We start from the raw sequence: 27039 nt of genomic DNA on the forward strand, positions 1-27039 counted from the left end.
CGGAGCAATCGAGCGGAGCGGCAGAAGCAGGCGAGCCGGGGCCATCACTCAACTCTACTCGTCTTGACTACCTGGGCTAACTTTAGCTACATGTGCTGAGGTCGAGGGGGAAACTGATCTCAACTGCAACAATGCCGACAGTTACTTTACCGCCGAAGGAGAATGCTCTCTTCAAGAGGATTCTGGTGAGTGGACGGTTAAAAAGATGCATAACGGTAGCTGTCGGTGATTCAGACAACTGACGGTTTAAATCATCGGCGGCACTCTGTGTGTCACTGTAGCTGTCCGGCAGTTAGCGTTAGCTTCAGTTTGTTAGCAAAATGGCATCATTGAATGGGTTAGTGCGATATCACTGTAACGCAAAGCCAAAATGGTTGTTCGTGACTTTGTTGTGATTCTAACAGGCGTGTTCATGCCCAGTAAAACACAGCACCGCTGAAATACTCTGGTGGTTGTTTAAATATCCTAACTTGGCTAGTTAGTTGCGATAGGCCTCACCGCTTGTCAAAAACAACCAGTGGCTTAACGCTAGCTAGTTTCCACGATGGCTAAGTCGCTAGTTAATGTAACGGCCATGTATACTGCGAAGTTAGCTTATCAAGCTACTTTTATATATATATCATGGCATTTGTTTGTTGATAGTGCAATGCATGGTAGGTGTCTTTACCGGAATACGACTGCACGTTTTATTTGTGGGCCATGCTCACCTGCTAATAAGTGAGCTCAGCCCACTGGCTGGCCATTTGACGTTAGCTAATAGGCTAACGCTAGCCAACTAGCGGTAGATATATTGGTTTAGCAGACTTAGATAATTGTCAGTCTCAATCTGTCAGTGAGGGACCTCGGCCTGTATACATCACCAGTCAGATTGGCTCAAACTGGTAGTGCTTGTGTGAAAACGAGGGGAAGTAAGGGAAGGACCGGTGTGACTGTGTCAGCAAATCTGTAGCAGCTTCAGGCCTGCTGTGCTCTGGCAGCTAACTGCCCACCCATCCATCCCTCTCTTCCATGTTTTAGTCCTTATGTCGCCATGCTGTTTATTTGCGATCCACACACAGTTCAGTGTGGGTCACAGGAAAGGTTGAACAGGTGTGGATGAGGTCTAAGGATGTGATCTGTTTATGAACTCAGTGTAGTTTGCTGCATGTCAAGCAAATCCCCTTCTTCTGCCATGCTTATTGGTTGTCAGTGTGTGTTGTTAAACATCTCTGCATGGGCACAAATCTGCATCCTTTCCAGGTACTGTGTGTGAAGTACGTGGGTAGTGACCAGTTTAATGTCACTATCTGGCTCAGATAAACAACACTGTTTAAAAAGGCAGGGGCACTCCTGGGACTTAGTGGATGTTTATCAGCATGTGGGCAGACGGCTGGCATTCAGTCACCCTACCTCTGGCAGGAAAAACAGACCTGTGACCTGCACCTGATCTTGAAAAGTTGGACCCTGCTGTATTTGCTGCATACCTCAGAGGGAGTATTGCTTTTCCTTGAACTGTTGTTAGTTGAGGGACACTGTTTCTGATCCCACACTTAATGAGAAAAAAAAAACCAATAAAAAAAGCTTATGGCAAGTTTTATGTCACTGTGCACAGTTTATGCAAACACTACAATTCACTTAGTGAATAATAGCTATTAATAATAGCTGAAGTTTTTTGTATTGGGCGAATAGGGATGGGCAATATGGCCCAAAATAACATCACAATATTTCAGGGTTTTCTGTGATATGGCAAAATACTGATTTTTGGTTTAGAACTCATGATAGCTGGTGAGCTCTCCTCACAGGGATTTTGGCTCTCATACTCAATTGGGTGCTTCTGTTAGAGGTGGTGAAATAAGTTTGTTATATCAACTCCTTTGTTGTTTAAAGTCTTATTGCCCTTCTAGCATATTACTTAAAGCATCACTGAGCTTGCTCTCCTCTTTTGGATTAACTACTCTAATGTGGAGCTTGTAGCAGTGTTAATTTTGCTTTAAGCCAGGCTTGTTGTTGCTGAGTATAACAGTGGGAAGTCATTCTGTTAACAAGTCATAATATTGTCATTGTCACAATATGATTTTCTAAACTTTCATGAGGGAACAGTATGAAATAAAAGCTTTCAACTTCACACTTAATAATATACTGTTTAACTTGTGCAAATCATTGTTTGATGTATGATACTGCAGGTTCAACAGGCTTCTGATAGTCTCAATATCTACACAGATGGCATCTATCAGAGATGAATGCATAGACCATATATTAATCAATGGATGAAGCTTCCTGGTCTAAGAAGTGAAGCCAGTGCCCTAAACCTGCATTGTTTTGAATGGCCAGTGGTGGCGTGCGTGCACCTTTTAAGGAAAAAATGTACATGAATTCTCACTTGAATTATTACCTCAGCAAACAATTGAATGAGTTTATGGTCTCAGTTGCTAGTTTCAAATGTTCTTCGATACAGCACAATGTTCAGTTTGTAAATTCTGATTCTACTGAGAGTAAAATAGACAGTGTATGCTTATGGCAGGGTTAACGTGTGAATGACAAGTCATTCACACGATCTGAATCTGTCCAGTGCAACACACAGGGCTTACAGAAGTCAGATAAAACTGTTATACTTTTCAGAGACATATTTTAGTGTAGTGTTTAGTTGCATTGTCCAACTCAGTTTGTCACCCACCATCTACACTCTCATCAATGCGCATGCTCTGGTTGCAGTTAATCTAGATGGTTACCCCCATATTGACTAATTCAAGGCCTTTAAACGCTAGTTCACCAACCAATGGGTGATGCCACAGGTGGTTGACACTTAGTTAAATGTCACTTTTTTCAGTTAAATATTATCATTCAAAACTTCTTCTTTAGGTTTTGTTCCTAGTAGGGTTGGGTGATTTCTACCTAATTGGCATATGATTGTGTCTACAGTCAGACATTCCAATGGATGATGATCTCGTTAACAGTGGCCTACAAAAAAGAAACACTGGTGCCACCAATGTAACTGAGTGTCTTGGGTTCACTCAACTGGGCAGCTTTAATAAGAAAATAATGCACAGGACATGGAGATGTAAAGTTAGTGCCATAACTAGGGTTCAGCTATTGGATGAGTATACCGCCCATTGACAATCCATGTCAATGGCTGAATCCATCAGCAGTTGGTTTTTTGGGAATTTTGGGGGCGATATTTGTCATTTTATCTCACAAATGTTATGGTCTGCAGAGTGATAGGTGCTGCTCCGTGCAACACACTCATCCAGCACCACAGTACACACCCAGTCAGCTGGATGGATGAGGAGTGAAAAGAAAACAGCCTGACTTAGACTATTAGGCCTCTTTTCATGCAGTGAATTAAGAATTTAATTCAACCAAACCAGAGTTGGGGGTTTCTGGAAGAATGGACAGACTAACAAAGACAGTTATGGTGAGTTTTACATGGTTTTCTGTCGAGTTTGAATAAAGTGTGTGTTATGAGGAGTTAACGAACTCATTAAGTTCATCTTAGTTTGGTAATATAGAGAAACTTGAAACTAGAAGGTGAACAGTAGTATTTCTCTGTTTTGAAAAGGAAAATAGTTGAGAGAATATTCAATTTCTTGTGAGTTTATTTTGTTTATTGGGAACAGTGAACATACACAGCGTATGTAACCTACTGAACTTGCTGCTTGCGCACATCTCTCAGCTGAGACTCAAGTGGGTGGGAGGGGGGCGAAGATATTACCAATCACTGATGGATGGGCTGATGTTGGTCAAATGGAAAATTTTAACATGTCACCCAACCCTAGCCATGACTAGCAGCTACAGTTTTTTTTTCACTCCCACGTGTCAGAAACAGGAATTTACCAACAGCTTCTGCCTTATGACAACTCTGAGGGGACACACTACTTTAAATAGAGAAGACTTTTAGTTCACTATGTTACAGTGGTAGAGGACTCAGTGATCAATGACTGCAGGTCTGACATCAAGGTTTTTTCCTACTTGCCCTACAGGGCAAGTACTTCTCAAATCTACTTGCCCCATCAAAATTTCTGCTTGCCCTGCTTAGGAGGTCCTTTTTCTGGCTGTGTGGTGCATACTTTCACTTACAACTTATTTCTAACTAAAATCCATTGACTGTTGACTGTATAAAACACTACACAACACTTATTTCTTTAGAGAGCAGTATTTATTAGCTATATTATAGCCAACAAAAAAGAGATTAAAAAAAAATAAAGAAATTGTTAAGAACAGATGGGGTAGGGCCAGAAATGTCTTTTTTTTTAAACTTCCTCTTACCCCTATTGAACATGAACAATATGTTCTGTCAAATTTGAAGTAAGTGTGTTTTCTGAGGACTTAGTGAGCCAATTAAGCTCATCTTAGTTCGGTAAAAGAGAGAAACCTGAATTCAGAAGGTGTATGGTTGTATTTCTCAGTTTAAAATAAGTGTGAGAGCATGTAATTTCTAGAGAGTTTGTGACCCGAGAGGACAGGAGGAGGTGGGAGAGGGACGAAGTTATCGCCGATAGATGGGTTGACAATGATTGTTGGGAAAATTTAAACATATTGCCCAAATCCACCAGTTACACCCTCCATGCCTCTCTGAACAGGTGAGCCACTTGTTTAACGCTTTCATTGCTGTGGAAAAGATCCATTTTTATCAGCTTTAGCCGGGAACTCTCTGCGGACAGTGCAATACATAGCCAGTACTGTAGCATCGAACTCCACCTACAGATGTATTTCTTTCCACAAAGGGACAAAAGTTCTGCGTCTCGTTTTCTGTCTTGTAAGCTAATTTAGCTAACTTGGCTGCGAGCCTTCTGCCATGATGTTTGCATGAATGTTTGCACGTTAGCAGAGACGCTCAACCATTGGAGGCAGGTGTACACTGTAACTGGCCACTCCGGGGCTCTATAGTAACAGAAACGAGAGAGGAAAAACATATTGATGATGATAATTTAAAAAAAATGAGCCGAGGCGGCGCTGGCCCGATTGGGCATGTATCCGGTTAATGTTGTACCCTGGACTGTCAGCCATCACGATGGACGATGGTATCATCTATTTGCCTAATCCTAGTTTAGAAGAGATCTGAAAGCATTTCGTCTGGTTGATGCTGTTGTTGTGTGAATTAGAAAACTGAGAATAAAATTACTGTCATTAAGCTCTCTGTACAGGGGATATGATAGGATATTTGAAGCAGTTTTCTCTCTGGCTGTAGTCAGAAGTAGGCCACACCCTTTTTATTTCTGCTTTCCTAGACTGAGTGCCCAAATGCGTTATTAGAAGTTGGCTGGTCTCCAAGTTCTGCATGGCACTGGTGGTGGGTTTCCATGTTGTTGTTCTGTGGTAAAGGTAAACACCTTTTCTTGCTTGTAGCTCCATCTAAAGTTGGACCTTGCACCATTAATCTCATTAAAAGTGTGATTTTCACAAATAGTGCATTTCAGTGTTCTTGCATGAAAAATTTCTGCTGTATTTGAATTTGCAGGGCAACAAGTTGTAACCAGGTGCATCTATTTTTTTCCTTAAGCTGCAGTAAGGAGTTGACAGTTCACAGTTTTGACATATGATAAGGCTTCAGAGTGAAGGATGTATGCTAATTCTTTCAACTGGACTTCCAGGTATTTCATTATCACCTGTACCTGTAGCAACACGCCCACACCAAAGGAGAGCCAGCATGCTGTGGGACAGGTTCAGTTGAGTGGGACTGAGTCTTACTGTTGAAGTACTTTATACAGGATTGTCTTGATGTATTATGGACAGTATTTTGTGTGTAGAACAACATAGCTGCCAGGAGCTCTAGGCTCTTACAGAAGTGTTGATTAGGTTAAAATACTCTTTTTATTGAAAGTTTATGGACATGAATGCCCTAACTTAGCCGAAGCCCACCTCACTTTTAATTGAGCTACTTTCTAAGGTGATAGAGTAGGTTGACACCGCAATACTGGGTTGAAAGTCACAGTGCAGTTTTTGCACCATCATCATCTTCAATTGACCTTCACAAATGCAAATGCTTGCAACTTGAAACCACAAGAATCTTGCTCGTCACTACCTTCCCTAAATCATGATGCGAGTGTGGTATCAGTGCTTCAAAGTGTTTTCCCTAAATCTGACATTTGAACTCCTCGCAGCGAGCCCTGCAGCTCGGAGCCTCTGCTCTGACAGATTCTCTCTGTAACTCAGGGGGCTAAGTTATTTTGGGTGAGGAAGAGAACATGCTGGATAAGCACAGCTGGTGGTGTTAATGTTGCTAAATTTACATTAAATGTAAAGTACTGTGTGTGTGTGTGTGTACCCACTAGCATCTGTTTACATGCATAATGTATGTGTAACATTTTGAACTGACACTTGTCGTAGGCTTTGCTGACAGCATTGTCTCTTGTTGCTGGTGTCGAATTGTGTTGAAATAAATAGTGTCACAGCTGCCTCTTTCATACAGTTTACACATGCAACTAGGCCTGGGCGATATAGCTGAAAAACCTATCACGATAGTGAAGTTTCATATCAGTCGATATCGATAAATATTGATCATGTAAGTTATGACTGAAGATATGTTGTGTACTCCAAAGGGTGGAAGTGGCTGAGGGGATTAAATAAATTTGTTGTATTATATTGCAACAAAATTACAGGGATGTCTATTGGTGCTTTCACAAAATGTGAGATTATTTTATAAATAATCATCAGTAATGTGGAAAACAGTCTGGTAAATTGTCAAAATTACATCACTTAACTGTAATGCAGCATTTAAAATCAGGAAAAGACAACACTTCTGACATATCACGATATAACGATATTCAGAATCTATCACAATATCTAGTGTCATATCTCAATACAATATAATATCCATATATTGCCCAGCCCTACATGCAACACATCCTTGGAATGTTAAGGATAATTTACTGCATGGGGTCATGCTAGGGCTGAACGATTTTTAGCATTATTGCTAGCAAATAAACTGCTTCCAGCCTCACACCTTTCAACCAAATCTTTATTGACAATATCAATAGCGGAACGGTCTGCAGGGGTTGACAGGCCATTTTATTTTAGATTTTACAAGTACAGTGATGTGTGCGATTAGTCGACTGTGCAATTAAATGTCCTCCCTCTCGCTAGTTGGCACTAGAAATACTAGTCATTTGAACTATTTAGAAATATTTCAGTCATGCATAATGCAAGTTAAGTAAAAGTAATACTGTAAGCACATATACCCCCCGGATGTTTATATCAGCAAAGTCAGACAGATGACAGCTCGTAAAACCAGCACTGTTTGTCAGTATTTTAATCTGGAAAATGGAAATAATGTTGAATGTAGACAGTGACAGAATAAACTGATATATAATTACTCGACTGGAACAACGTGACCACATTAAGGACAGACACAGACATTAACCTGCAAGCAGAGCAGCTGCTGTTGTTAACTCTGCTAACTTTAGGCACACTGTGTAGCAACTAACATTAACTCTGGGTTGTTTACTTGCAGACACTGTGATCCACTTCGGTCTGAAAAGTGAAAGGCATTTAGTGAGTTGTTGTCATGTTTTGTAGATTAATGTGTAATGTTTGTATTGCACAGTGCAAAGTGGCATGCATTTCATTAGCATTTAAAGTATGATTTGGTGATTGTAAACTGATTAACAGCTTCAGATGGCTTCTAATATACATAGTTTTCGCAGATAGTGTTTAACATAATAAATTGACAAATTCTGATAAATTTTAACTGCTTTCTGAGTGTTTTCTTACTGTTAGACCAGTCGACTAGTCAAAATAAAATTTTGCATTTAATTGACAGGGAAATTAGTTGCCAGGAACATCCCTAGTACAGTGTGAGCACATAAATTGTGAGCTTTGGCTTTACATTGCACACAATTGATTCTTATAGTAGGAGTTGGAATTAAACAGCAGCATGTCTAATATCGTTCAGTGCATACCCAGCTTAACCTGTCTGATGCAAAACTTGGCATTATTTATCTTGATAATAGTGAAGGTGAAGTGGCTTCACCTTCACTATTATCGAGCCACTTATCTAGCCCAAATATTGTGAAATTCCTAGTAGTTTCTCATGTTACATGACATATCTTCCCTGTAGTATTTCCAGTTGTGAACAAGTTGTTGTTTTTGTGTGTTTGCGCACAAAGCAGGAGCTCAGTTTTGTTTGTTTGTTTTTTTTCAGTAATGGGACAAAGAGTTATTGTTAAAGACTCAATGCAAAGCTCAGACTGTATGTATGGCTGTCATTGTTATGTTGATTATGGAATGAATGAGGACAATGTAGTACTGAGCTGGATACATCCTAATGTATCCAATTACTCTCCATTAGCCCTTTGACTCCCTGAACAGATGCAACTGTTTTGTACCAGTATGCCAATTTTGCATCACAATGTCATTTATACAGTTCAGTTAGAATACAATATGTTTATAAAGCATCACCACCCAGCAACCAACAAGATATGAGCCTGTGTTGTCTAAACCCACGTCTCTACTAATGGTACAGTCCTCCACTCTGTTCAACAGTGAATTGCTTGTCATTTCATAACCAACCTTGGCACTCGTATGTGAAGTTGACATCTTTTTTTCATCATTAGTGAAGTCTGCAGTGGGACAACGAAGTGCCATCTGCCGGCTTGACTCTTCCATCTCTCTCTTATTCAAATACACACACACGCACACACACACATGCACACGCACACGCACACACACAAACATACACATACACTCTAAGTCATGACAGTCAGTGATCAGCTTAAAAAGAGAGGTGGTGTAGTTTTGATTGTGCAGCTGCATACCTAAATATAACTTGAGGGCAAAAAGCGGTAATTCCTTAAAGGTGGTGGTTTAATACTTTGTGTGTCCCAATAAAAAGTCTGTTTCAGGCTTTTAAGCTTGGCTGTGTGCAGAGGGCTGATAAATGTTAACAGTGAGTTTTTGGAGGGGCAAAAATTCTGGAGTACATGGACAGATAATGCATTGCTGTTGTAATAACATCATTGCTGATGAAGTTAAACTGCTGGTGTATTTAATAGACTGTCATTCCTTGTTTTGTTTTTTTTTCAAGATCTTTAAGGCTAGAATCCTGCTTCCATGTACCATGCACTGTCTTGCCATCAGTATAGATCACTAAAAAGTAAAATTAAGGCATATTTGCTAAGCTGAGCTTGTTGTTGCTGCAACTAAAGATTATTGCCAATGTTAAAATTTCAATCAGCGTTTCCTTAAGCACAAGATTATGTACTCAAATGTTGTGTTTAGTCCACAGCCCAAAGATATTCAGTTTACTATCACAGGAGTAAAGAAACCAGGTAATATTCACATTTAAGAAGTTGGAATCTGAAACTTTTTACTTCTTTATCTTTCAACATTGCTGTAACCGCTTATAGTGTCCTGCACTGGGTCATGTACCAAAGGGGACCCTATGGGTGACCCACAGAAAAGCTATGTAAGTAAAAACCTATATATTTATAACATTTGACCCTTTGCTAAACCCCACCCCAAACAGTACCTGTCCAATCACAGGTTAGCAACCGTGACTAAAGCTGACAAGCTTTCCATTTCTCTATATGTTGACGCAGTGTGCTGGAGGCTCTGGGCAGCAACATTCAGCGTTTCATGAGTCTGAACAGTGGGGTCTTTTTTGTAGTCTCTCAAAAACATGAAACACAATAGCATGAGTGGTAAATGGATTAAACTCTGTCTTCACCTGCTCTAACATAAACTGTTAGCATGTCTGGCTTACTAATGCTAGCTTACTAGCTGCAGTAACTTTACTTCCAGCCAAACTTGTTAGATACCACTGCATCTGCATTTGCTCTGTGGGGACTTGAGGAGGAGGAAGTGGGCTGATGCAGAATCAAAGTGGGTCGACGACAATGCATTTCTCTCTGGCTCACTGGCTCAGGTCAAAGCCAGGTTAGCTTAGCTCTTATCCTGGCTCTCTTCCAGGATCGTGGTTGGCTAGTCTGGCTGGGTGACCCGTCTCAAAGTCTGCTCCACTGATCGAGTCCCTGCATATCCTTTTCCCATGTTAATGAGTGTTTTACTGTCATCTATCATAAATATACCTACTATATTTCACCACCTGACCAATGTTTGCTGAGATGTAAGCTAGCTTTAACCTTGTTTAGCATTAATGTTATATCATGTATGCAGCTGCTATATAACTTTACACAAACACTTTCACAGGGACCTTTGACCCCACATCCTGTCAAACAATGGGGCATCACTCTTTGATCTGATAGTAATGTAAGCTAGCTGCCGGCTAAAAAGGATGACATAGAGGCAAAAATAGCCAGTGGAGTGTACCAAATTGTGGACAGTACATAATTGAAGGCCAGATCAGACATAATGTTGTCAGTGACTTTGCTGCTTTTAAAAGGTTAAAATATATCCCTTTTGATAGACACAGGCTAGGCTTTTTGTCACTATGGAAATGTATCAACAGCTGCAAGAGCACAGACACTGCACCAGTTGAGAACCCAAGTCGGTCACAAATGAGTGACTGTGTATGTGTGTTTAATCACAGGTCTGCTTGAAGACTTATATTCATGGCTCTGTGTGGGTGATGTTGACTTTGAGATAATTGCTGGTAACAGGTCAGTTGTGTTTCTCAGCTTCACGGATGCAGGCAAGGCTGGGTTTGCAAAATTGAACCTGTGCAGGACTCTGATCACTTATCACAAGAGTTGATGATTGTTGTACTAATTTATTAGATTAGGTAGTTGTCAGTCGGAAAAAGGCAGTGAACCTCAGGATTAGTTTTATTCTTCTGTCTATCTTTGTAATATCAGTCATGTTCTCTTGGTCTAATGTGATCTCTCTGCTTCCTTTGACAGCGATGTTACGAACACAAGCAGTACAGAAATGGGCTCAAGTTCTGTAAACAAATCCTGTCCAACCCCAAGTTTGCCGAGCATGGAGGTAAGCAGCAGACGTCTGGATGTTCTAATGGGCATGAAAAAGTTCTTCTGTCATGGGCAATATGCACTGTGTCTCTTACAGTCTTCTGTGCCATTGTTTGTCTCCAGAGACGCTGGCGATGAAGGGCTTGACCCTGAACTGTCTGGGGAAGAAGGAGGAGGCCTACGACCTGGTGAGAAGAGGCCTGCGCAATGACCTCAGAAGCCACGTCTGTATCCTTACTCATGTCAGGGCGCACATCATTCATGTGTTAGTGTAGGACATATGCTCTGTGTTCAGCTGTTGACCTTCAGCTGGTGTGCCTTTTGTAAATTGGGTGAATGTGTCATAGAACCTTGAGATGCCACACATTGTGCTGAGAAACTCTTGTCTTTTGTGGAGTATAGTCAGCACATCCTCTTGCTATTGCTCTCTTTCTCCCTCTCTGTGTGACTCCCAGGCCACGGTGAAATCTGTGCACATTTCCAACAGATAAGTGCTATCTCAGCCTAAGCCCTAAAGTCAACATATCTGTAAGCAGGCAACACACTGCTATCTCTTTCTGCTTCAGCAGTCACTTCTTATCTTGAGAGTTTGTGGCAAAAACTTGTCTTGTTTATGTAGTACTTTGTATATCAGCACCCTTCTGTCAAAGTGCTTCGTTTCAATGAGCAGCAGCTTGACGACAAATTATTTGAATTCATAGTAATTTTCACTTATCAATTGATAATAGATTATTGTAAACAAATTATAGTCTCTGTGTAGATATAATTTACTCCTGTCTTTTTTCTCTTCTTGCTCTCCCTTTATTTGACTCAGTTTCAGTACATTTTCTGGACAAGCTAAGCTATTCATAAGTAGAGCTAAAACAATTAGTTGCTTAGTCAATTAATTGATTCACCAAAAAATGTGAAACTTTAGTCAGTTATCAAGCAAAAACATTGAAACCTTCCCTGGTACCACTTTTTCCAGTGTGAGGCTTTACTGCTATTCTTTTTATTACATAATTAAAAATGATAAGTTTGGGCTTTAGACTGTTTGTTAGACAGAACAAGCAATTTCAAGATGTCAGCAGTAACAAAGCAATTAATTAACATATAAAACAATGAAAATACTAGGTATTTGCAGTTAAATTTAAAACCACCTTGGACATGACAGCACCCACAGCATACTGCCAACTTAAATCTATGCCACTGTACTTTTTATTTTTTTTCCTCCGACTAATTACAAAAGTAGAAATTCCACCAGGCACGGGTGCATCATGTTCTGGCTGCGATGTGCCTGCCAGAACTGAATGCATCCATTGAAGACAGTGCTTCCGAGTCCAGCACACTTCAACTACTGTTTTTGACAAACACAGGAATGGCAACAAGAATCTGGCAAATTTTCGGAATTAAGCACCCTGTGCAGAGTCCTGATGGTATAAACAGACATAAAAATAAACAACATAAGTACATAGCCTATTTACCCATGGTAGAAGCACAAAAATCAAGGAAAATGACCAAATCAACAAAATCTGAACAAGTTGACAAAATCAGGTGCGTTTTTTTCTGAAATTTAACTGATGGAGCATGTGGAGGACAGATAAAAACTGCACCATAGACACAATGTCATCACTGTTGCCGGTGGAAGCAAGGTGTACGTTTGACTGTAAGAAAAACTGAAAAGAATAATCATCAATAATTGATACATTAAGGATCATCTAACCAGGAGAGGCTCATCTGGTCCCATTTACCTCACCAGTAACCTCTTTGTCTTTGTGCACATCGTTATACATTTGGAATAGTAGTTTTGGATGACAGCAGGTTCTTTGGAGGAGATTGTTCCTATGTTCCTTAACTCCATGTGCCTCCCAGGCTGGCATGTATATGGCCTACTGCAGCGCTCGGATAAGAAGTACGATGAGGCCATCAAGTGTTACCGCAACGCTCTGAAGTGGGACAAGGACAACCTGCAGATCCTCCGAGACCTGTCCCTGCTGCAGATCCAGATGAGAGACCTGGAGGGCTACAGGGTGAGGACCGACAGGGGAGCTATGAGTGGATAGTTTTTATCTTATTAAATAATTATCATGAGCTACGTTTTGGATTATCATTGCGAAAACCAATTTTCAGTCATCCTGCCCCTCCGGGGGGGGGTCACGACACATGGTCAGCCCTAGTGTCCACAACCAGTTGTGAAAAGCAGATTTAAGAAATATGCCCACTTTTCTTTTTAATACAAGAATAAAACAAACTTGAATACTTCGTGGGCAAAGAACTTTCCAGAATCCTCACTCCCATCTGCCGCTCTGCCTCGTCCAGGATGCAGCATGGCACTGATTTTGAGAGGACAGAGCCTATCAGCAAGTGGATATCAGGTTGCAGTCAGTCTTCACAATGTAGAACAGCTCTCCTGGGACACAGCCTGGGATTTAGATGCTTATTTAGTGAGAGGTATGAAATGGCAAGATGAAAGTCTGGTTGAGAGGATTAAAAATATGGATGAGAGAGGGGAAGGGAGGGGCTGTGTATTAGTTTTTTTTTAGTGCTGCCTTAGCTGGCTAGCTACAACCTGGTGTTAAAACCATGAATCAGCAAAACGTCTTCTCTCCACTTTGAGTTGCCAGCCGTGCTGCCTCATCTCCTCCTGCTTTATCTTCCCAACTATACATCACAATATTAATTCATTAGGCCTCATATGAGGGAGTGATATGGAGGACCTGAGCTGAGTTTGTGCTTTTTTCAACATGTTGGTTTTGATATTAATCTTGCCTAAACAGACCTGTGGTTGCATATTGTTTTCTGTAGGAGACACGGTACCAGTTGTTACAGTTGCGTCCAGCACAGCGGGCCTCCTGGATCGGCTACGCCATTGCCTATCATCTTCTTGAAGACTATGAGATGGCTGCAAAGATCATTGAGGAATTCAGGAAAACACAACAGGTTGGAGCAAATAAACATCTCAGCATTTCTCTTACTCCTTCTCTTTCTCTAGGCGATTGTCATGTGGTAAAATCAAATTCTGGTGACTGACAAAAGTTCATGCAGTACTTCAATGTTTCTCATGTGTATATTTATATTCTTTGGTGTCACAGAGAGCTCACACAGAAATCAGTAGTATTGCCAGTAATATTAGACTGAAAAATTCCTGAATAATGACTAACCACAGGGACACACAAGAGGCAGAGGTGCTGCAGAGTGCTGCATCACATCAATTCTGGAGTAAGCAGCAGCATAGCTGAACACAACAGCAGCACAATGCTCCGCAATGAGCAACAAGTGATTCTCTCCACTGTTGTTCTCTAATCACACTTAAGATTGATCTTTATAATAAATTCATGAATGTATAGCTTTTTATGTGTTTGATTAAAAAGCCAACCATCGTCTTGTATGATGATCCGTGAGGAGGGACTTCCCTCTTGTCTGCTGGCTCTAATGGTCTCTCTGCCTCTCTGTAGACACAACTGACAAAAATGCGCAATAATTACACAATTTAAAAAATCACAACCAGAAACAGCACTGATGCTATTTCCAGTAAATATAGTGGATGGGCAGATGTTTTTTTAAATTATTCTTGGAACATTTTATGCCTTTATTAGCTACGACAGCTGAAGTTAAAGAGAATGAGGGGACCACATGCACCAAAGCGCTGCAGACTGGAATTGAACTTAAGGCCATTGTAGAGGACGCAACCCCAGTACATGGGGTGCACACTATACCAACTGAGTTCCAGAGCATTCCTGGATGGGCAGATATCCATATTTCTTCATGTGGTGGTCAAAAATCAGCTGAATTCAAGCTCCAGGAGAAGAGCAGGGAGAGAGGAGAGAAATAACAAGAGTTGAAAAAAAAGAAATAACAGCGCCGACATGATTACCAAGTTACCATGGTTACTAAATGATTCACATAATGCATGACTTATACAAATCAATTACAAGATCGCTTCTTGGTCAGATTTCACATTCCAGTTTGCAGCTTTCACCCCAGCCAAACCGAACTGTATTAACCTGGTAAATGCACCAGGATTCATTCTAACCAAACCAAATGGGTCAACTGTGAAAGCATCCTCATCCTTCATACATGAACTGAGATGTGAGAAACGTACGTAACAAAGAGCCATGAATATAAAGTGTTTTGTGTATCGCAGATGCAATATGTCACACTGTAAGATGAGCAACTGAATTACTCACATTTGTCACATAGTAGTGAGTTACAGTGGGTGCTTTGAGGTCAGTCAGTCATCAGCAGAGGTTCAATATGGTTGTTGTAGTCTGCATCAGTCACAACTACAATAAAGATCACTTTCTCTCTCTCTCTGACTGGCTCCTGATAAGACCAGTCTGCTTCCTGTCTTTGTGCCATGTATATAATACAACAAGCTGGTGTGACCAGGCGACTACACATACACACCAAAAATGATGCAGAGTTTCCTGAACTGCGTAGCTGCAGAAGTGTTTCCTGAACTGTGTAGATACAGAAGTCCACTCACCAGCTCCAGTAGCTTTTCCATTGTTCCCTGTAGAGAGCGTTGGGTTCACTAACACCTCTTTGTTTGACCAGACGTCTCCAGACAAAGTGGACTATGAATACAGCGAGCTGCTGCTGTACCAGAACCAGGTGCTAAGGGAAGCAGGCCTGCACAAGGAGGCCCTGGAGCATCTGTCCAACTATGAGAAGCAGATATGCGACAAGCTGGCTGTGGAGGAGACTAGAGGTAGGTCACTGTGCTCCAAAATTACTCTGTCAGTGTCCCACCCAGTGTTGCACGTCTCAGAAGACAGTAGGCAGTAATCAAACCAGGGCCACTGCAGAGGACTCCACTGACAAGGGGTGTGCACTCTATCAAGTGAGCTACAGGGGTGCGTGTCAACAAAACTCATAGGTATTTCAGGGCTTTAATCACATTTTGCAGCCATTTTTGAAGACAGTGCTACTAAATTTTATAACTAGGAGCACCGGTGCATCTTGAAAATATTTTTGTTTTGTCAAATTATCACCAAGGTATCAAGTGAAACATGATTTTGATTATGTGATTTTAACATTGTTCATAGGTCAGGAGGGTGCCTTAGGAGAATTGTGCTTATTTCACATGTTTATATAAGTGGTATGCCTAAATTTTGTGCTAGTGCTCTAAAAGTTTTCAGCAGGGAGCCCCAGTGTCAAAAAAGTGTATTCAAGATATCAATAAGGTATTCAACAAGATTCATAGGAGTTTATTATTTATCAAGGTATCAGCAATTTGCAGCGTTAAACTTCTCCAATTTTCTCTTCAACTTTAAACTGTGGGTTGTCTGTGACTCTTTCCATGTACCTTGACACCAGAGCTCTGCACTCATGTTTCTACAGGAGAACTACTGTTGAAGTTGGAACGTCTGGACGAGGCAACAGAAGTCTACCGTCGTCTGCAGGAGAGAAACCCAGAGAACTGGTCCTATTACCATGGCCTGGAAAAAGCCCTAAAACCAGGTATGACACCATATCATCATCATCATCACTGGACACTTCACTATTAAAATATCCAAATTCATTGTATGTGCCCCAGTACCCCAGTTGTCAACACTGCTGAATATTTGTTTTGTGTTTTTCACTCCAGGCAGTGTAGAGGAGCGACACAAAATCTACGAAGATGCCTGGGAGAAGTTTCCTAAAGGACTGGTTCCTCGCCGACTGCCCCTCACCTTCCTCTCTGGTGAGGCCAATAATATGTCTCCTGTCTATTTTTGTTTTTTACTTCGCTTTTATTTTGTAATCATTTTGGATCATGAATGAAGTTGATAGAACTGTGATAGAAGTGGAGTGAAGTTTTCTGATCTTCTCCATCTGACTGTATTTCTCTGCAGGTGAGAAGTTCAGAGAGTGTCTGGACAGGTATCTGAGGATGAACTTCAGTAAAGGCTGTCCACCCGTCTTTACCACCCTCAAATCACTGTACAACGACAAGGAAAAGGTGACAGCACTGCTGCCAGACATGTCAGACAACTGATTAGAATCTAAATAACAACACTTTACTTCCTTCACTTTATACCAGCTTATATAATGCACTGGAGGTAGAGGTCAATCTGAGGAAAAGATTCAAGTGTGCTAGATTACTTTCACAGATGTGTGCTTCATACTGCAGGTGAGGTAATGTACCGTTTCCTTTTTCTCTTTGCAGGTGGCAATAATTGAGGAGCTGGTGGTCGGCTATGAAACCTCATTAAAAAGCTGTAGAATGTTCAACCAGAACGGTGAGGAAATCAGGAGGAAGATGATAATGACTTTGATGTCTTTCTAATTTGCAATGGAGTGTGCAATGTAGTGTAATGGACAGTTTTTACAGTTGTAGTCCTAATTTTTCAGTCCTGGCTGGTATGGCGACACCAGTGATTACAGGTGGTTATAACAAGTGCAGTTTAATTCTACAGTAAAAACTCTTTGAGCAGCTATTTTGTCAGAAATACAATAGAGGAGTAACTGGTGTATCTGTTTACAGTGCAGCCAAACAAATTGCTGTTCTGTAGAAAACTACTTGCATTGAGTGAAGCATGTATAATATGAATGAAATTATTCTCCACTGACTTTCTTACTAAAACCTGAGAGTGCTTAGAAGTTGGTGTGCAGCCTTCTGCAGCTTGTCATTTAACAGCTCACTGTTGCTGCTCCTGATGTTCCCTTTATTCCATGCAATATGTGAAACTCATCCAACGACAAAAAATGTAGAAAATTACAGTTCTGTTAGGCACAGTTTGAATTTATGATTATAGTCAGCCCTAATTGCAGTAGCAAACACATTGTGGTTCCTGTGGCTGCTTCGCAAAGAAAGGCACACTGAGTTTCTCCAATTGAATACTGTGTGGCAACAGCAGAGAGAATGTTAAGTTTGCATTAGCGCTAATTTAATACAGATCTGAGAGCTGTGAGATCTTTTGTGTTTATTAGCCACAAACAGCCAGGATTCAAAGCTGTAAGCTCGCGAGCAAGGGCAGGGACAAAGATGTGTGTTCAGACACTCCAGTTCTGTTTCCCTCCAGTCTCTCTTTTCTTTGCCCTCTCCTCTCTGTCTTGAAGATATTCATGAAGATATTTCCCCTCTAGTCAGGAGTTAACGTGGCCGGCTTGCTGCTGCAGACAGATTGTGAAGCAACAAATCCATATTTTAAGCCAAAAAGTTTTTAAAAAATTAACTCGCACAAATTTTTTAGCCACGTTGAACGTTTCCAACTTTAACGAATACCCATTGTGTATTTGTCCTGCATCATTTGCATTGCCAGCTGCAATTATTGCATCTATTCACATCTTTGCATTGACTATGTACGTAAATGCACTGCTTTTCTTCACTTTTGATGCAAACACACAACCACCATAACGCAAGCTAATAAATAAAAGAGGTAATTACAAAATGTGAACACATTGAATGGCTATTGCAGAAAAATATCCGCTTAAAAAAAGAATCCAAAGTAGGCTTTGATTTAATTAAAATTGTCAAGATGGTAATTTTAAAATGTTATTAAACACAGTGTCTTTTTTTTGTAATAACTTACAAGTTTAATTGTTGCAGTCTAGGGCTGTCAAAGTTAATGTGTTAATAACATGTTAAAGCAAATTCCTTTTAACGCCACTTTTTTTTTTTTTTTTTTTTATGCACGATTAACACACATTCTGTTATATTGGCTGACCCATAATTTGAATCAGAAGCGAGCTTCCCTGTCACCTGACAGTTACAGGCTTGTCTGTTTAGGCAATTGGCTCAACGCAAAGAAACACAAGTATAGGAGGAGGGAAATGAGCGAGTGCTGATTGAGTGGTAGCTCCACCTGAAACCAGGTAAAAGTAAAAAAAAGGCTGACCGACAGCAGAGAGAGAGAGAGAGTGTGTGAATATGGACAGATGTGTTGTGGTGAGTGATTTTTACACCAAGGCTGCTTTTTGTGTTTTTAAATGCTTAATTATTTCATGCTGATTGATCACAACTGTGAGAGAGGAGAAATGAGCTGCAGAGAGGAGGGAGGGAGAGGAGCGAGTGTATGAACTACCGACCAATATAAAAATTTTATTGATGATGAATCCTGATGTTACTGTGCAGTTCTGTGGTTTAAACACTACAGATAAAAATATCTGGCGTTGCAAAGAAAAGACCAAACTGACGCTTGTCTCCTCCACAAAACATTTGTCACTGCGCTGCATTATTGTAAGTCATATAAAAAATAAATAAAATTAAAATAAATAAAATTTTATTGATGATGAATCCTGATGTTACTGTGCAGTTCTGTGGTTTAAACACTACAGATAAAAATATCTGGCGTTGCAAAGAAAAGACCAAACTGACGCTTGTCTCCTCCACAAAACATTTGTCACTGCGCTGCATTATTGTAAGTCATGATGAAGAGTCCACACTCTGTCTCTCCTCTTCGTCTCCTTGGTGTGTGTCGGTGTGCAGTTTGCTGTCTGCTGTGGTCTAAAACATCCTCACTGATGTAAACTGTCAGAGTGACATTGATGTAAATAATGCTGCTGCCTTAATACAAAAACATGAATATCCGTTTCGTCATTATATAGACTGAGCTGAATATAGTTGAGGATTTTTCTACTCAGTTTATTTCCTTCATACAATATTTTCCTCTATTACCAATAATAATCCTAAATAAAGAAATAAATGCATATAAATAGCAACCTTTTCTTAAAATACTGCTGGTTCTGTTGTGTTTGAATTTTAAATCTGAAGCCTGTAGTGCACCATAGAAGCTTCTATTGACTTTTCTATTTAAGTTCTTAGTGTGTTTTGGCCTTAATATTAAATTGAGCAGGTCAATATGCTCATCTGTGCCTGATGAATTTTTGTCATGTTGTTAGTTGAGCATATTTTTTTTATGCCAAATGCAGTGCCTTTGAGGGCCTCTGGACAATATTTGTCATCGTTTTTGGTTAATGTATTTTATTTAATAAAGTTACATTTGAATTACATTTTAAATACTCGAAAAATGTCCCTTTAAGGTACATTTGGAACAAATAAAAAATATGTGATTAATTGTGATTAAATATTTTATTTTTTTTTTACAGCATTATGGTAGTCTTTTGTTTGTAACCCTGAAGATGTAAACTCACACTGTCTTCCTGTACTGTTGTAGATGATGGTAAGGAGGAACCACCAACCACGTTGCTCTGGGTGCAGTACTTCCTGGCACAACACTACGACATGATTGGCCAACAGACGCTGTCTCTAGAATACATCAACGCAGCCATCGAGAGTACACCTACGCTCATTGAACTCTTCCTTATCAAAGCCAAGATTTACAAGGTAACATGCGCCACACATTTGTACGTGTGTTGACTGAAGTGAGGAACGTTGTGTCGCTGTGCTGTTCTGACGACTGGTTGACCTTTCTCCTTCTGCAGCATGCTGGGAACATCCGAGAGGCTGCTCAGTGGATGGATGAGGCCCAGGCTCTGGACACTGCCGACAGATTCATCAACTCGAAGTGTGCCAAGTACATGCTGAAGGCTGGCATGATCAAAGAGGCCGAGGAAATGTGCTCCAAGTTCACACGGGTGAGACAAACTGTGTGTGGGTGTGTACACACTGCCAGCTGAGGAGCTGAGGAAAATGTTTAAAAGCGTCAAAACAAAATCATGTTTGTATTTGCTGTGGAGTTCATTTTCAACAATCTGTTACAATCTGTGGATCCTGTGATGTTTATGCATCACTATCATATAACCCTACTACGTGAGGGTGAAATTCTGTCTTTACAAATAATTCACTTACGGTAGATTTACACAGTATGAAAATTGAAAAGCAAAATAGCAAGTCATTTACAATATCTAATATTATATTTACAAGGTAGTAATATTAATGATAAGAGGACTCTTATCTTGTTTATTTACTGTATGTGTAGGTTGTGTTTGAAGTTGTAAGATTAGTGGTGTCTCTGTTTATTGTGTGGGTGTTTGTTTATGCGTATGGTTGCAGGATATTGCAGGAGGCTGAGAAGAGTAAGCTAAGACACAAAACCAAGTGAATGATAATATAGTAAAGAAGAGACATTGACTTGTAAGATAAACATCCAATTACTTGGTTATTTATTGAAGGTAAACATAATTGATCAAATTTACTTGAATACAGTTAAAACTGGGTAAATAAATTGGATTAAAGTCCAACCATTATGGAACTTCTGTGACTGATATCCATTTCAGGGGAAAACTCACAGTTTACCAGTATTGTGGCCAATACAGTAAATTTTTGAGCTGGAATGAAAGTAGACCTCTTCTATTTGGGTTGTGCACAAGTACAGTAAATGTGGTTTGGTAAAGGTACTCAGAAGACTGTTTTCATTATCAAATAACTTTATTATAGAATATCATATATTTTTTTAAAATGTTAAATAAATTAACATGTACAACCAAATGTAGAAAGGTAAATAAAAGAAATGGCTAAAAAAACATAAGTACTGTTCAGTCTGTATTTAGTATTTTAATCCTGTTAGTCAGTAAAGGACAGGTTATAAAACAAGAAGCAGCTTTTCAGTATTTATACCTGCAAGGTAGTTTGTTAGCTTTTGATCAACATTTGTCATTTAAACACTAAGGAAAATCTCTAAGTACCTGAATCCAGATTTTGTCAGTTGAATTGGATTTGGATGTTCAATACAAATATTCAACTCTTCTCTTCTCTGTTCCTTTTTTGTCCTACTGATTTGAGCTTTCAGGGGGCAGCCTTAGAAATTCTAATTTCCCAAAGCTAAAAATGAGTCATCTTCTCTTTCTAAAAGTCTAAATATGAAAACATTCATCTCTTGGTGCCTTTAATGAAATAAACAGTCATATCTGCAAATGAGTTCACACACACAGTGAACTTAAACAAGCCTAGTCATGAGTGACAACATAATTCTAGAAATAAATCAGTAAGATTTGTAATTACACTAAAAGACTAGTCCAGTAATTTGTTAGCAGCAGTTGATACAATAATTTAGCACACTGCCTGTCTTTGTTTACTTCGCTCATACATGTCTCTCTTTTGGTGTTGCGTTGTCTTCACCCAGGAGGGAGCGTCAGCAGTGGAGAACCTCAACGAGATGCAGTGTATGTGGTTCCAGACAGAGTGTGCACTCGCCTACAAGAGCATGAACAAATTTGGGGAGGCCCTCAAGAAGTGCCACGAGATTGAAAGGGTGAGCTGAGCTTTTAGTATCAGGGATTATACTTGGTGTATTATTATTGGCCATGTTTAAATGAGACTAGCTCCCCACATTAAGTCCATTTATGTTCAGGTTCTCAAATTCCTGATTGTTTCTTCTCCTCACTTTCTGTAGCATTTTGTGGAGATCACAGATGACCAGTTTGATTTCCACACCTACTGCATGAGGAAGATGACGCTACGCTCCTACGTGGACCTACTGAAGCTGGAGGACGTGCTCCGGATGCATCCCTTCTACTACAAGGCTGCCGTCACGGCCATCCAGATCTACCTGAGCCTCCACGACAATCCACTGACTGACGACAGCAAGGAGCTGCAGGCTGACACTGGTGAGGGCCTGAGAGTGTGGACATGTGTCTGTGTAGAAGGAGACACACACGGAGTCCCTTTTGAACCACTGAGTTTTCCAACCATTAACCCCCTACTTTTTTTTCACCGCTCTCTTCTGTAGCTAACCTCTCTGACAAAGAGCTGAAGAAGCTGAGGAACAAACAGCGGAGAGCCCAGAAGAAGGCCCAGCTGGAGGAGGAGAAGAAGAACGCAGAGAAGGAGAAGCAGCTTAAGAACCAGAAGAAGAAGAAGGAGGATGACGACGAAGAGATCGGAGGTCCCAAAGAGGAACTAATTCCTGACAAACTGGTCAAGGTTAGAGAGAGAAACATGAGGAATTTGAATTATAAAAACTTAATTGTATGTCACAAGAGGGTGGAAAGTTGTCTTTGTCAGAATCAGTCAAGGTGATGTTAACCGTTTTCTTGTGTGTCCCCTCTCCATCACCTCCTGGTTACAGGTAGAAAATCCACTGGAAGAAGCTGTCAAGTTCCTGATGCCTCTCAAACACCTGGTCAAGGACAAAATAGACACACACCTATTGGCCTTTGAGATCTACTTCAGGAAAGGTTGGCAAGAGTATTCATACACCTAAATCATACTTCACTGACTGTTCTTTACTTTACCATGTTGTCTCTGTCTCTTACAATCCATCTTCTCTTTACAGAAAAATACCTGTTGATGCTCCAATCAGTGAAGAGAGCGTTGGACATTGACCCAGACCACCCATGGTTACACCAGTGTCTAGTACGCTTCTTTAAAGGAGGTACATGATAGACATTTTTTAACACGCCTTTGTTCTTTCATTCATACATTCTTCCTCGTTCTAACTTAATAGCTAGTTCCTCCTTTTGTTCCTTTCCCCACCTCTTCCTTGTTCCAACATTGCTCACATCTCCTCATCTTCTTTCAGTCTCGGAGAGCAAGGAGCTGCCAGAGGTGGTCAGGACAGTGCTGAAGCAGGAGATCACCCGGCTGTTTGGAGACAGCAATGCTAAGAGCTTCAACCAGGCCTACCTCACCAAGCACTCGATCTCCATACCACACCGACTGGCTGGTAGGTCTCTCTCTCTGTCTCTCTGTCTCTCTCTCTCTCAGTCTCTCATTCTCTCTCTCTCACACACTCTCTCTTTGCATCTAAATTTTGCACTTGCACCACCTTACTCTTGCAACTAATTTCAAATTAACTAAACAGTCTTACAGTTTGATGCCTATTTGCCTTTGCCTAACAAGTTCATACATATAGTTTTTTAAATATAATATATAAGAGACAATACATTGTTTTACTGTTATCACCTCTTTTTATTTTTAGTTTTTTAGTCTTTTTGTCTTTCTTTTAGGGTTGTGCCACCCTGACATTTGAGAACATACACATTGTTGGTCAAATGTTTTTCAATCATTCCAACAGCTTTAAATCTAAGAGTATTGTATCTAGTTTATTTGAAAGGATTCAAACATGAAATCATGCCATAGTATTTTGAATTTACTAACATTAAAATAATATTTGAAATACTCTACTCAGTCTGTTCATTTGCTTTGTCGTACCACCTGATACTTTGAGGCTTTGAGATGTCAAAACATCAAATAATATGTATTATTTCAATGTACTGAAAATGTATTTAAAATTAGCACGTTGTATAGAATAAATTGATACATGTCATGAACTGATTATTAATTATTTTAAAAGGAAATAATACGGTCAGACACAAAGATATGCATGTCATGTCACTGACCAATATACACACACACGACTGGTTCATATGTAGTTGGTGAGATTTTTGCAGCGCTCCACCTTTCCCCATTTTTCATGAAACTTTACACTGTTGAATTCTCAGTACATGTGTGAGCCTTTCACTGTCACAGATCTCTTCCTTCTACTTAATGAGCCATCTCCAGCATGCCTGTAGTATTGATGAGTCTTTGTCTTGAGTGAAGAATAATGAAGAATCTGACTTTATTACGGCATTTAAAATTTTTTTACCAACTCTCTTCCTGTATGCATTAAGCTGTCTCTCACTTTCAGATACCCCAAAACAGCCTTAGCTGTCCAAGTCATTTTGTCGTTAAGTTTTTGTCACAAACACACCTGCTTTCATTCAGACTCACAAGAACTCTTCTCTCTCTCCCGCAGCTGCTAAGATGATGGTGTATCTGGACTCATCAACGGAAACGAAGGCAGCAGAGCTGGCCACTGCACTAGATGAGTCGCTTGAAAATAGAACCATACAGGTACGCATTTATGGAATTGTGTGCTGTGATGACCATTTGAAAAGTCTGAATACATACAGTATCACCCCTATATCCACCAAGAGTATTACATGACGCCCCAAATCCATTTTATCAGAAATTATATTGGATAAAAATAAGAAATAAAACCCTGTAAAAGTGTTTTTCTTCATCCTTTCGTTCTGTCTTCAGATCTGCACAGAGGTCCTGGAGTGTCTTCGGAGCGGCGTCCTGGGCGACTGTAAGGAGCACGTGGAGTCGTACCGTGCTGAGTGTCACAAGCTTTACCCCTACACGTTAGCTTTCACGCCCCCTGGATACGAGGAAAACACCAAGATCGCCAATGGAGATGTTTCCACGGAAACAGAGGAGCTAGCCAATGAGATGTGAGCACGACAGAACAACAGCGGATGAGAAAAGGAATTGGGCCGAGCATGGAGCCTTGTGGTACGCCTGGCAGCCATTTTGTAGAGCCAGACACGGGAAGCGAAAAATGTGGGTGTTTCGTTCTTTGGCTCAGCTTAATCGGGTCTGACCTGGCATGACTTGGCTCTCTCCCACATGGTGAAAATCAGGACTGTGTGTGTGTGCGTGTGTGTGTGTGTTGAGAGTATGTGTGCGGTTGTGTATATTTGTGGGAAAGAGGGGGGAAAAGAGGAAGATATAACAGAATGGCCATTTTACTTTTTTAATAGAGCTGACAACAACGCTGAATATGAAAAAAAACAATAGTTATTGGCAAACTGTCGGGAGAAACTGTGACGGACTGACACAGACTGTCGGTTCCCTCAGAAAACGATGCCGGCATCCACTCAAGTTTGACTCAGTGCTGCTCTGACACACGCCTATTGCATACTGTGTTCCCCTTATTTTAAAAAGCTAATTTAAATGAAAATAGGACACAACTGTCACTGGGGGACAGGAGGCTGAGCTGAGAGGATCTGATCGGTGACGGATCTGCAGGAAGCTGAGCAGGAAGAATTACTTAGGACCCGAAGTAGACACAGGACATCCAGCGACAACAGGTGTTATCTGTATCTGCTGCGACGCTCCAGGAAACCGCTGATCTACGTGTGGTAGTGCAGTGGAGAGAGTGAGGAAGGCCCGATCTCTGCGAGGGCACAGGACGAAGAGAGCCGCCTCACATGTGAACAGTTTTTGGTTTGTTTTTTTTTTGGTCAGACTGTGCTTCCCTCACCATTCCTGGTTAAACTTGGGAATATGTAATCCTTTGTCTGTTATTATGGAGCACCTTGTAGCACAGATAAAAAACTGTAAAGGTTGTGTGTTGTGCTCCATTTCAAATACACTGCTACTCTTAACGTTTTTACATAGTTCTAGAGAGAGTTGGATAGATCTAAGCAATACCATAGACACCTTCCTGTCCATAATGGATCAACAAAACTCTTCTTATTGATGATAATGATTTGTAGATCTGGTTGAAGTGGTTACACTGAGCCTCCTGGCGGAGTCACTTGTGTTGTTGCTGTTGTCACTGTTAGAAACGGTTTTATCTGCATGCACACAGGGACTCTAACAGTCAAAGTGGAAATGAGCCTCCAGTGCATCCTACTTCGGAGGGCTCTTCTCTGCCAACAAATGACTCCTCTAAAGGTCAGAGTTCAGCATCCAGGCCCGTCACCTGAGGTGACAGAAGTGAAAATGTTACAAGGCGAGTAAATGTTCGAGCACCTGGAATTTGTTGTTTTACCTTTTCTGTTCCCCCACTTTTTTTTTTTCTGATAAACTCTTTTCTTCCCCCTTTTCCTCTAATTTGGGTTCTAATGTGAAAGGTGAAATCTGAGATGGCGATGTATGATATCTCTGGATTTTTGTATTAAAACCAAATGAAAGAAAACAGTTGACTTCTTTGAATCTGTGTGTTTTAAGAACGAGCTGCCTCCTCTGAGCGAAGAATGGGACTCGGCTGCCATCTGAGAGCTGATTTCCTTTTTTTTCTTTTCTTACTCATATTTTTTCTTGTACATTAATACAATAGGATGATCTTCTCGCCACACTGCTCTTAAGACACCTGCAGTACAAGTAATTTAGTGCTGCTAAACCTCGTCCACAAATGCAAAACAGTTATATTGGTGGGATGTTGAAGTTTGAATTTGATCGAAATCTTCCCATCATTATGCTAGTAATTACTTTGTAGATGAACTTCGCAAACTTGATGCTCTAACCAAAAAAAAGAGGAACACACAGCACTTAACTTGGTTGTATCATTTTTTTTATTACACTTTATGTAACAGATTAATTCTGTTACCTGTTCAGTTTGGGTTTCTGGGATTTCTTTTATAATGTTTTATGTCAAAGACACAAGAATCCTACAGTTTAATAACATCTGTTCTGATTTGTTGAGTCACTTGAAATTTGGATTTTTACAAACTGTTTCACAGGCGAAAACAGATCTTTACTGTGTCCTTTGCTGCCCTGCAGTTCATATATTTGTGAGCTCGATGGAAGGAACTCTTTCAAATATTTTTTTTAATGGTA

At 40.4% G+C, this 27039-nt stretch overlaps 1 protein-coding gene across 1 annotated transcript; it reads left to right on the forward strand.

Annotated features, from left to right (window-relative positions):
- naa15b (N-alpha-acetyltransferase 15, NatA auxiliary subunit b) lies at positions 1-26398 on the forward strand. Its single transcript, XM_084715818.1, has 20 exons — positions 1-185; positions 10773-10857; positions 10965-11069; positions 12693-12850; positions 13626-13760; positions 15378-15531; positions 16164-16283; positions 16411-16506; positions 16658-16764; positions 16972-17044; positions 19922-20091; positions 20190-20342; positions 21830-21958; positions 22100-22313; positions 22436-22629; positions 22775-22883; positions 22982-23080; positions 23228-23371; positions 24446-24543; positions 24733-26398. The coding sequence occupies exons 1-20, from the start codon at positions 132-134 to the stop codon at positions 24928-24930; spliced, it is 2595 nt and encodes an 864-aa protein (XP_084571944.1). The 5' UTR covers positions 1-131; the 3' UTR covers positions 24931-26398.
- The last annotated feature ends 641 nt before the right edge of the window (positions 26399-27039 follow it).

Source organism: Lutjanus erythropterus, chromosome 3, assembly GCF_056507025.1.
Source record: "Lutjanus erythropterus isolate fLutEry1 chromosome 3, fLutEry1.hap2, whole genome shotgun sequence".
Taxonomy (NCBI): domain Eukaryota; kingdom Metazoa; phylum Chordata; class Actinopteri; order Lutjaniformes; family Lutjanidae; genus Lutjanus; species Lutjanus erythropterus.